The sequence below is a fragment of the Nicotiana sylvestris genome, chromosome 1 (assembly GCF_000393655.2).
Source record: "Nicotiana sylvestris chromosome 1, ASM39365v2, whole genome shotgun sequence".
Lineage (NCBI taxonomy): Eukaryota > Viridiplantae > Streptophyta > Magnoliopsida > Solanales > Solanaceae > Nicotiana > Nicotiana sylvestris.
The window spans coordinates 54,967,079-54,979,696 of NC_091057.1; the positions used below are offsets into that span (position 1 = coordinate 54,967,079).

The window sequence follows — 12,618 nt, forward strand, 5'->3', positions numbered from 1 at the left end:
ATTATCATGAATATATTATTTCTAAGTCACTATTTGATTATCATGATTATAAGGATATTTTCGCTACTTGCTCATCGACTTCTCCTCAAAATGGGATTTGTTTAGCGGCTCAACTAACAAACCACCAAGAAGGCATATTATTATTTACTGATGCAGGTTTATAGGTGAATAGTAGACGTGCAAGTATTGGTGTTGCGGCTATGGATAGCCTTGGAAAACTGCTTTATGCCCATGAATCCCAATCCAGTTTGTGGGAAAAATCATAATAGCTGAAGCACTTGCTATAAGAAGGGTTCTTGAACGTGCACTTATGAATGGTTGGAATAATGTGAAGATCCAGATGCAAAGAGTATTGTTGACGTAATTCGGGAAAAAATTACTACTTCAAATAAAATTGACTTGTGAAGACATTTGGAAGCTCTCGACTTTGTTTGATTGTATAGACTTTGTTTATATTCCTAAGAATCTAAACAAACTAGCACGTAATATAGCTAAATTTCTATTACTTTGTTGAAGGATGGGAGAATTTTTTCTCAAGTTGGATTGTAAAGGATGCTATGGGCACCTTTGCTCAACTTATTTATTCTATGCATTAATATAATATATACCTTTGAGGAAGAAAAAAAATGAAATCATGATTCTTACCGTGATGTTACTAGTTTAATTCAGTGTTCTCCTACATTACTAAGTTGGATCATCCTTTTCAATTTTATAATAGAAATTGAATTAAGTATAATCTTTCTTCAAACATTAATAAAAATTGGTTCAAATTATAAATTGAATCATACTAAATTTGTTCTTTTTTTAAAAAAAAAATACAAACATATTAGAATTTCTATAGGTAAATATTAGAAAGAGTAAATTGCTATTAAGAATCAGAATTTATAAAACTAGGGAGTGTACCTCACATATTTTGAAGCACAACTGCACAAGTGATGAATCACCCATAACACACACAAAAAAAAAGAGGTTAAATGATTTGTAATTTGTTAGTGCACGGGTAAAAAACATATTAAAGGACATATATCATATATTTATGTAAATATAATTTGATCTTATTATCTATCATTATTGTGGAAAATCTAAAAAGTTAAGTAGGTCTTTGGACATAAAAATTACATAATTTTTTTAAAAAGTAGTATTTGGAGTTAAGTAAAAATATAGCATTTGAAATTATATTTGAACACATGTATTTCATTTGAAAAATGTTAACCACTTTTTGGTTTTTGAAAAAATTCATTTTTCAAAAGTTTCTAAAACTTAATGTCATGAACAAACACGTTTTTAAAAGAGAAAATTCGAAAAAAGAAAAGAAAAATAAATCTATAGACAAAGGGGTACTCAAATTAAAACCCAAATCTGCAAAATGTAAAATCAAAATAAAAAAAAAATTATAAAGAGGGAAACTTTACTGAAAATTGTTTTCCCATTTAGGGAAATATTACTTTCCATCACACAATCATTCATAATGATGAAAAGTGAATTTGGAAATGCCATCATTCCCTATAGTTGAGTATAAACAGAGAGAGAGAGAGACAAACTAAAAGACCAAAGAGAGAGGTTTTGGTTGTGGTTTTGATCAAATCCAAAGTGGCTATTGTTGTTTTCTGATCAATTCAATTGACAAATGTCTTTTTCTTTCTTCAAAGTTTCAAGGCCTAAAACCCCATCAGAACTTGCCAAAGCTGTCAAAGACAGTTTTAATGCCCTTGATTCCATTACCGTTGCTGAAGTCAAAGCCCTTGAAAAGGTAAAGTTTCTTTCTTTATTGTTCTTCCCTTTTTTTCTTGGTACATTTGATTGCTTACATGTATTTTGCGACTTGTCATTTTCTTGAGAAGGGATTTGGCATGTTGTTAAGGGAACTGGTTTTTGTGGGTTACTTTTGTTTTTTCATTTCTTTGCTTTTTTCCAAGAAAAGTTACCAACTTTATTTTTCTTGGCCCGTTTGCTTCTTTACCTGTATTTTGTGATTTGGCATATTGTCTAAAGTTCCAGGTTTTCTGGGTTTTTTTTAAGGAAAAGATACAAATTTTATACTCAACAGCATGTTGGTGTATATTAGTTACATGTATTTGTGATTTGCCACATTGTTCAGGGAACTGGGTTTTGTGGGTTAGTTTTGTTTTTTCTCCCTTCATTTCTTTGCAGTTTTTCAGGAAAAGATACAAACTTTATCATGCTCAATAGCATGTTGGTGTATATTAATTACAATTTTGATTTGTCCAAAATAAAATAATATAAAAAGGGTATCGACTTGATTATTACGTTGATCAGCTGTACATAAGCACCACCAACATGCTTAAGAGTCAAGATAAAGAAAAAGAAAATGGAAATGAGCCTATGCTTTGGTGGTTTAATGTTAAATTCATTGCTCAAAATATCAGTAAAGTTGGCTCCGTGTAACCTATAGGTCACGGGTTTAAGCCGTGGAAAGCAGCCACTAATGTTTGCATTAGGGTAGGCTATCTACATCACATCCCTTAGGGTGCGGCCCTTTCCCATGCCCTGCGTGAATACAGGATGCCTTATGCACCGGGCTGCCCTTTATTGCTCAATATTAGGGTGTAAGGTTAGTGATCATAGTTGTCAAATAAGTGAGCCTATGGTTTAGTGGTTTAATCTTAAATTCATTGCTCAATATCAGGGTGCGCTTGGTGATGTATGGTTAGTGATCATAGGTGTCAAATGAGAGAATTTAGTGGTTGAGTGGGGAACTAAGTACTACTGATTCAAATTTCTAATCGTCTAGGAGGGAATGAGCATTACAACGATGATTTAGGGCATGAACTGAGATTTCTATTTCGTTGTTTATTTGTATTCTCTAGGCTGCATATTGGGGTGCTAAGTAGGAAACTTTTTGGGAGGGGTAAAGTGGTTACATTTGTTGGATTGAAAGATTTCCTATTACAGAAATTTATTTCAAGATAGTTAATGGAATGATTCTAGAACTGTATTTCGATATTTGAAATTTGTAAGATGGACTAATGGACAGTGGCAGAGCTGAAAAAGATAAGCTTGTGGTGTTGCAGTGCACATGGTAGACAGAGCTAATTCAAGAAAATAGATTTAATGTAGATTAGCAGGTATCCCGTGGAATTAGTCGAGGTGCACGCAAGCTGGCCCGGACACCACGGTTATCCAAAAAAAGAAAAAGTATCATTGCGATTTCCTTTTAGACTGCACTGCTGAACATTATTTTTCATCAGAAAATAGAATTGATAACACTTTTGAAAATATGAAGTAATATTATTTATTTTTTTGAATAATTTGGCAAAGAGAAAAAGTTTAATAACTGCTCTTTCTAAGTTGAAAAATAATTATTGTCCCACAATAATGGAAACAAATGAAAGGCTTAACAGGGTCGTTATCTCTTCTTGCTTGTTTGTTCTTTTGTTTAGAATCTGTTCCAAAGAATGGTAATTCTTTTTCAAATATTCCTTTCTTTGATACAGGCTATGGAAGAAGTTGAGAAAAATATTGTGGCAATGAGAGTTATGCTCGCTGGAGATGGAGAAGTTGAGCCGAACCCAGATCAAGTTTTACAACTAACACTTGAAGTTTGTAATGAAGATGTTATTGCGCTCTTCATTCACAAATTACCTATTTTGGGATGGGAAGTATGTTTTTCTATCTTATCTGAAAGGAAATTTAATCTAGAATCAGACTTTTTACAGTGTATTTAGTTTAACTCAACAACTAATTATTATGTCTTTTGCTTAGGCTAGAAAAAATTTGGTCCATTGCTGGTCTATTATGTTGAAGCAAAAAGTTGACTCCACATTTTGTTGCGTGCAATACATGGAAAACCATTTGGAATTGCTGGACTTCCTAGTTGTTTGGTAAGCAAGTCTAATATTTTTCTGCATGCACATTTGAAGAGGCTAGAGCCACCACAATTTGAAGATAATTGAAATTATTTTTAGAACAATTGCTTCAGTTGTAAGGGTGACCTTTTTGAATATGTTCCCATTTTGGTCACCGTGTTGGTGAAAGTGCTGGTGACCTTAAAAACTTAGAACCGCTATTTCGTTTAATAGAGTGATAATCTTCTATTGTTGGTCCATCCTGACTGATTGACTTATGTGACTATATATTGAGGATTAGGGGAAGTAATCATCTTTTGTATGCTGATGGTAGAAGTCGTTTCAAACCCTTCATTGGCTCCACGTATTATAAATATTCTCAGAGTGAAGAATTGTTTTGTAAAATTTTCTCTTTTTTCCCTCATACTTCTGAATTTAGCATACAAGAAACGTTTTTAATTTCTTTGAGTGCGATAAAGAGATTATTCCATTTAAACATCTCTTGGTTCAATTCTTCAGATTAGTTCATTACATCTCATTTTTATGGCCATTTAGTATTTGAAGTACAAAAGTTGTAACTGTCATATATCAACACTGACCACCAACACTTGTACTATAGATGTGTTATTTATCCTAATATCAAGGCCCTACCATATCTATCCTGTTTTGGCAATAACTATGACAACTGACTTTAGAGGTTATGACATTTGACTTAAGAGGGTGTCTTCCTCTAGCAATAACATTTTCACTCCTTTCTTTTGTTTCTGTTGTCCTAGGTGGTTTATGAAATCTCTATGTGACCATGTTTGCTTTGGTGGTATAGGGATAGTGTGTGAAGAAAAAGAAAATTATGGATTCAGATGAAACATCTGTTGGTAAGTAAAAAGGATAAAATACCATGATACTAGGTGGTCTTGAAGGAAGATGAAAGCTGAAAGCAAATATGATTCATTAGAAAAAAAAATCAACCCTTACCCTTTAATAGTTGGGTTATGGGTATTTTCCCCCAAGATTCTATTGAAAGGTAAAAAAGGTAATCTTAAGATCTCTTCATAAAATTTTAAAAGAAAAGTAATCTTAAGACCTAAAACTATTACGACATAATGATGGAACATTTCCTGAACCACTGGTAATTTTAGAATCCAGGCATTAGATCATATGGATAGCATTCCTACAGAGTCAAACGCGGCTTATTGGCACACATGAACACCCTATGATCTGTTCCACTCTAGATAACCTTCTAATTTTTTTTTTTAGATAAGGACACTGTCAATAACTTACTATTTCTCTATTAGACATTAGTTACGGTTTATTGTGAAGTAATGTCATTGAATAATATCAACCCTCATGGTACTAAAACATTCTGCTTTTGCAAGCAGCTATGACAACAAGGAAATTGCGTTGCATTGCGGAGGTATGCTCAGGGAATGCATAAAATTGCCAAGCCTTGCTAAGTAAGATATTCACACTTTCCTAATCCTGATTGTTATGAAGAGCTTCTTCGTCACTGTCATTATGTAACAACTCCAGGGACGTCTTAAATTGAAAATAGGAAGTCCTGCATGCAGATTGTTGGTCCATTTTAATGTCTCCTATATTGTTAAATTTATAAATTTGGTTTTCCTGGCAGTAACTTGTAACAATGAATTGTAAATGTTAAATTGTTACAAATGACCCTTGCTGCTTTACCATTTGTTATGAAGATTTGGCAACTTCGATTTTAGAAAAATGCTTCACTTATATCTGGTACTCCTTCATGTCCATAATAAGTGGCCTTTTAACTTTGCTCCAAACTAACTGACCTTTTACATAATCGAAAAGGAACTAACTTTGTTTTTCCAAAAAAGTTGCCCTTATTTATTTATATGTGTCAAGTTAACAATATGCAAATTTTAATTAAGGGTAATTTAATCAAAATACTTATTTTTTCTAGGAGTTAGTATTTTCTTAAGGGGTGTGCCAAAGGCCAAAAAGTTACTTGTTATGGACCGGAGGGAGTATTGTTTATCTGTTTTGCCTCTCCCACATGCCAACCTTGCAGCTATCTTTCCAGTTTCTTTTCATATATCAGCCGACTTGTGATGAGTCTCTGCTTTTTGACAAGATGAAACATCGAGTAATTCTATAAGAATAACACAAATTGTCACTGTTAACTGCTCTATGAATTGGTTAGGTACTGTTGTAATTCAAAATATGAGCTTTTGATGTACAGTTACTACTCTAATAGTGAATTAACCTCTTGTCTTAGTATTTGTTTTATCGTCACTCCAACAATTCTGTTTCTCTAGTGCCCTTGAAACTAAGTTTTCGTGATGGTTGAACCCTTATCTGCCTTAATCTTACAGTCTCATATTTTGATTCTGAACTTCCAATTCCATTTATAAAATCATATTCTATTTTGAACCTGTTCAACCAAAATTGATTTTAAGGCTTTTCGTTAACAGCAACTGCATAGGAGTTTGGACAGCATTAACTCTCACTTAGCACCATCTAGAACTGGTTCATTGGCATTGTATAAAATCTCCTATATACTTAAGAGGTAAAATATAATAGCTCACTACATTCAGCGACAAAGAACTTCTCCACATGCAATTAATGATTTGCAACCTAGTATGTTATTCATACAATTAAAGTTGTTGTTATCTTATTCATTGACAAACTTGCTAAGTTGCTTTCAACTCTCAAGTATATCTGAATCTATCAACCATATGACGACAACAACAACAAAAAAACCCAGTATAATTCCACAAGTGGGGATCTAGGGAGAGGGTAGTGTGTATGCAGACCTTTCCCCTACCTTAAGAAGGTAGAGAAGTTGTTTCTGATAGACCCTCGGCTCAACGAGAATCAATCAACCATATGAGTCCTTTAAAATCTTCAGCTTTTTTAAACTTCTTCCAGTGTATTTGCTATTTTAGTCAAGATCTTTTCATTGCTACTTTATTTCGTGGAGTGGATTCACTTTTAGGTCCATATTCTTAAAATTTACTCGGCCTCTTGAAGAATTTGGTATTTTATATCCCCCTCCCCCAATTCTTTTTTTGTCTTATGCTTTTTATGTACCTTCTTTTAGATATATCTTGGAGTCGCCCAGCTTTGAATTGTTCTTCAAGTTCGTGGAGTTGCCGAACTTCGATGTTGCTTCTGATGCATTTTCTACCTTTAAGGTCATTTTTTCAAGTTCAAGATTGTGCTTGCTATGCACAGTTCTCTGTGAATGCTGCTTTTAACATATCTTGGAATTCTGCAGGATTTACTCACCAAACATGAATCTGCAGTGTCTCAATACCTGACTGATAACTACAATGAGGTCTGTTACATCTCAGCTATCACTATTATTTATACACTGATCATTCTTACGTTTACTTTTTCGTAATATCTATAATTGTTACTTGCAGTTTTTCGAGCAATATGAAAAACTCTTGACTTCTCCTAACTATGTGACAAGAAGGCAATCTCTGAAGGCTAGTTCCCTTGTCAATATTCTTTCTCTCTTTTGATTGTTTCTACGGTTCTTCCGCTGCTGATAAAATGTTTCATGAAGTTTAGCTTCTCTCAGAATTTCTACTAGAGCCCCCAAATTCCCATATTATGAAGCGTTATATAGCAGAAATCAGCCATTTGAAAGTCATGATGAATCTACTCAAGGTATTACATGTTGTCTCTAGCTTGCTCTCTCATAGTAATTTGCATTAGTGAGGATAACTAGTATATGAGTGTAGGAACTATTGCGTATATAGTGTGCTGCATCGGGTATAAAGTTCTGCTTGTCTTCCCCTCCCCCAAGACTACTCTCGATTACGCTCTTTTAGCCTGCCCCTATTCTTGCAATAGTTCTCTTACTTTATTTTTCTGAACATGCAGGACTCCAGCAAAAATATTCAAATCTCTGCTTTCCACATTTTCAAGGTGATATTGTCTTTCCTTAAGATATCCTGCTTTCTGATAAGAGGGGAAAGGGGAGGAAGGTACCATTTTGCTAACTTGCTGGGAACCGTGGGAAATCCCAACTTGAAAATCTGAATCTTTTGTGTGCATAAAAAGCAACATGAAATTTTCATAGTAATATCATATGGAGCATACATCTCTTGTATCCAAGGAGCTAAGCAGATTACTTGCCTAGTGCTTATGTGGATCTCAAAATACTTAGAAAGGAATCCGATGATTAATAGTTGCATTACACAATTTATAGCATTAAATTTCCTTAAGTCATATCTTCCTCAGATTTAGCTGAGAGTCTATCGGAAACAACCTCTCTGCCCGTCCAGGGTAGGGGTAAGGTTGCGTACATCCTACTTTCCCCACACCCCACTTATGGGAATCCACTGGGTTGTTGTTGTTGTCGTCGTCGTTTCTTCCTCCGATATTTTCATGGTATTTCTTTTAGCCATGATGATGTACACCTGCTATGCAGAAATCCTATCTTATATTTTGTGTAAGCACAGTTATCAATACTTTGATCATGGTACGTTAGATGAGCGCTGCAAATATGAACTTTTTTACTTGGCTCAATCAAATGTCAATAGCAATAAAAGACGCGGTCAAATTCAAGAATTTTCCATTGAAACGCAAGTTTCAGAAATGACCCATAGGGAGGTTGCAAATTCTTGAGGATTTTTTGGCAGTGCAGATCCTCCTTGAATTTGATTCCATCAATGCATCATGCTAAAATAATATATCTGAAGTGTTTATGCTCTCTCTCTCTCTCCCTATCATTAATTAAACATCTATATGTCTGTGGTCCGGTGCTTCTCCTCATCCACGTGCATAGCAGGAGCTTAATGCACCCGGATGCCATTTATGTCCTGTTCACGTACAGATTAAGGTATGTGTACTCCTCGTGCCTATACAAAATTGTTGTTTCTGCTCATGCAGGTGTTTGTCGCAAATCCAAACAAGCCTCGAGAAATAAAACTTATATTGGCGAAGAACCATGAAAGGTTATTGGCATTGCTAAACAACCTGGGAAAAGGTACACACACACATATATATATATATATATATATATATGTACAATTGATCTTGAGGTTTAGCACCAGTATATTCTGAATTATTGTGTGATACAGGTGGCGAAGACGATCAATTTGAAGAAGAAAAAGAGCTGATTATGAAAGAAATAGAAAAGGTGTCTCGGTTGACTAACTTGGAATCTTAAGTAAATTCCTTTCTTTTCATTTTGCCATTAGATCTCATTCTTTGAAGTTATAAGAAATGCCACTGTGAGGTTGCTGCTTGTTCCAACATCATTTCCCATGTCTAGAAAGAAATGCCATGTACTAATCTTCTGAACAAACTTATTATTCAAATACAATCTTCTTAATCATGATAGATAAGATGTCTAGAGAAGTTTTATTTTGTGTCTCATACAACAGACACTAGTTGTATGAGGCTCCTTTTTGTCTCACAAATTTGTAAACCCCAATCTTACACTTCCGGGTCCACAAAAATCTGGGCCCACAAAATTGTGAGACAAAAAAATTGCCTCATACATGTGACACAATAAAATTTTCCAAATGTCTATGCTGGTTTCGAACGGTTGTACATAAATGTGGTCATATTCTGCGAATTTAAAGAGGTGTTAAAGTTAATATATTTTATCATAAATTAGCATTGTATTGAGGCATAATAGTTGTTGTCCTTGTACGTACATTAGGTACTTAATGTTCAGCCCGAGTCTATGTCACGTCGATGCAGCTCCAGTGTTTCTATTCTCTTTTTCTTTCTTTCTTTTCTTTATTCTTTTTGGTTGACAAATATATATTGCACAATTTAGCAATAAAGGAAATAAGTACTTAGTTTGCCATTCACAGTCTAGTGTTGAAGACGCTAATTTTATGGGGGTTTTGACACAGTTACCCACAAAAACAAAACTATTTACATGTATCTACCCATTTGTTTTTCTACCCATAAACTAATTAGATTTCCTACCCATAGTAGTTTTTATGGCGAAGTTTTCTTTATTCTCCGATTCTTTTTTATTTCTATGCTTATTTTATTTCTTTTTTTCTTCTTCTCCTTTTCTTCTTATTTTTTTTCTTTTTTCCTTTTCTAATTTCATTTAACTTCTTTTTTTTTATATTTTTTTCTCTTCATAATCTAATTTCATTTACCGTTTTCACTATTTTTTATTATTCTTTTTTTTTATATTATTACTAAAGAAAAATCAAATTGTATACCAATTAAATGTAGCTAATACAATAAAAAAAATATTAACTAACATATGATACCAGTATAGTATATAGCTATACCAACAGGGTATACAGTTGTATGCAAAGAGTTAAAAAAAAGTTTAATTCAATTATTAAACTGAAATAATATCAGTTGTCAATAAAAATTCTAAAAGGATCTAATTGTAAGAGTATACTGTTACATTATATAGCATACTATAATATATTTTTATTTTATTTTTTTGCATTTTAGTTTGTCTCTCACGCTGGGTAAAAGCTTAAAGCAAATTAAAAGGGAAAAGGCAAGTGAATTTACGGGTAACAAGTATACTATTATAGTATATTGTATACTATTACAGCATACTGTTACAATATATTGCATATTATTACAGTATACTATAACAATATATTGTATACTATAATAGTATAAATAACTATATACTCCTATAGTAAACAAGGACATTTGCATCTATACCCGCTTTTTGGGTCACCTTTTAACTTATACCCGCTTTGCAAAATAAATTGCAAGCGTACTCACTTTTCGCGTAACTTCAGACATACGAGCCTGAAGTAGCAAAACTTTACGTCTGAAGTTTGAACTTCAGAATGTTTTGCCTGAAGTGTAGCAAAACTTCAGATAATTTTGCATGAAGTTTCGCCTGACTTGCAAAGGCAATCACGCAAACTTCAGTTCATAGTGCAAATGACAAACTTCAGTTCAATAAAATTACTGCATGTTTTTGCTGAAGTTTTTGTTTGTAATTGTTGAACTTCAGCATTCTAGTAGCTGAAGCTTTGTTCTGTATTTGCTAAACCTCAGCATGTTTTAGCTGAAGCTTTGTTCTGTATTTGCTGAACTTCAGCATGTTTTAACTGAAACTTTGTTTTGTTTGTGATGAACTTCAGCATTCTAGGGCTAAAGTTTGTTTTGTATTTGTTGAACTTCAGCATTCTTAGAGCTGAAGTTCTAAACAACAATGAATTTAATAAATCATGATTAGCAGCGATTGATGTTGTTCATTTCAAAGATTAAAGAATGAAAAATATTTTCGACATGAAAACAAGTTACTACAGATAAATTAGAACCAAAAACCAATATGCCTGTAAAGCTAAAATATATAAGAGGTTAAATTATTGTGAATAGGACCAAACTGAACATAATGGGACAAGCAAATATATAGGCTAGAATGCATAACAATATCTCAGGTTTCAGCATTCAGAAAACGAAGGAGGAAAAAGAGGAGGAGAAAGAGGCCTTTAGTTGTTTAAACAATGGGTACAAGTTAAAACTTTTTTTAAAAGTAGATATAGGTTAAATGGGGGGGGGGGGGAAACCAAATAGGGCGCCCCATGCAATTTTTACCGTAAACAATCTATCTATATTATTATAAAAGCACGAATAATCTATGTTAAATATTGAACGACTAAAATATCCTGGAAACATTATAACCTTAAATATTTGTATAATTTGAAGATATAAGTGTAAATCACCTGAGACTAGAAGTCTTTTCCTATTTAAACTACACATAGGGCAAACAAAAAGTTTCAATTTTCTTCGGTTTTAGGAGTCGTTTATCAAGTTTTAACTTATTACAACTCCTTTTAGTTTTAGAAGTATTTCTTATTTCGTCACTTTTTCTTTTCTATTTCGACTAGGAAAATTTTGATAGCTTTCGTTTTGAAGTGCAAAGTTGCAGCCGCTACAAAAATAAATCTCACATTGAAACAAATAGCCATTTAACTATTTAAATATTAGTGAATAGTTATTTAATTATTTTTCTAATATTTACGATTTTAAAATTAACTAAATTTTGTACATTAATTCTTTCTTATTTGAACTATAGATTTGTAAAAGAAAACTAACAAAGAAAATTTGTAAATTTAATTATTAAATCCTTCGAGAACTTTCAACTCTTTTTAAGTTTAAGAGTATTCTTTGTTCGGTCAAAAAATGTTAGATTTATAGGACAAATAAAAGTAAAATGACAAAGGTATTCAATCTTTTTTTATTGAAATTTATCAACTCTAAATACTATAAAGAAGTTTTTTTTTTGTTTCGAATTGCAATTGATAATATTTCGTGAACTATTTAGGACAAATAGTTTGTCTTCTTTTTCTCTGCATCCATATTTTTCCAGGTCTCAAAAGCTAAATAAATAAATTATTATCAAGCTTGATTATAGAAGTTAATTTTGTGAATAACATTTTTTCTCGGGCATGTTTTGGTACTGGAGATAATAGTGCAGTACTTGATAATTGAAATCACTATCACGCTTTGGATGCTTCTGAAAGTTTCAAATTATATGGTCTTTTGTATGTTCGACTTTTCATCAATTTTTCGATGACATGTGACTTGGTGGATACATTTCTAAGGTAATATCACTTCTTATTTTCACTTTACTTTTTTGCTTTTTTTTTTTGGGAGTTATCCTTACTGCTGAGATTTAATTACAAGGAGATTTGATAAATAAGAACCTATCTAACTATATCTTACATTGAGTTTCATGATTAAATCTAATTATATAATCATTCTATTTAAGCCTAAGGCCTCATTTAATTTTTTAATTTTCCTTTTGGCTCTTTGGTTGCTCCGTCATAATAAGAACTTTTGTTATGGATATTAATATTCCTCTTGAAAATGCAAT

At 32.7% G+C, this 12,618-nt stretch overlaps 1 protein-coding gene across 1 annotated transcript; it reads left to right on the forward strand.

Annotated features, from left to right (window-relative positions):
- Positions 1-1,457: 1,457 nt before the first annotated feature.
- LOC104233926 (uncharacterized) lies at positions 1,458-9,139 on the forward strand. Its single transcript, XM_009787387.2, has 11 exons — positions 1,458-1,750; positions 3,456-3,620; positions 3,724-3,842; positions 5,186-5,260; positions 6,880-6,973; positions 7,057-7,116; positions 7,205-7,270; positions 7,356-7,454; positions 7,671-7,715; positions 8,682-8,778; positions 8,873-9,139. Exons 1-11 carry the CDS (start codon positions 1,628-1,630, stop codon positions 8,959-8,961), a joined length of 1,032 nt encoding a protein of 343 aa, XP_009785689.1. The 5' UTR covers positions 1,458-1,627; the 3' UTR covers positions 8,962-9,139.
- Positions 9,140-12,618: the final 3,479 nt, after the last annotated feature.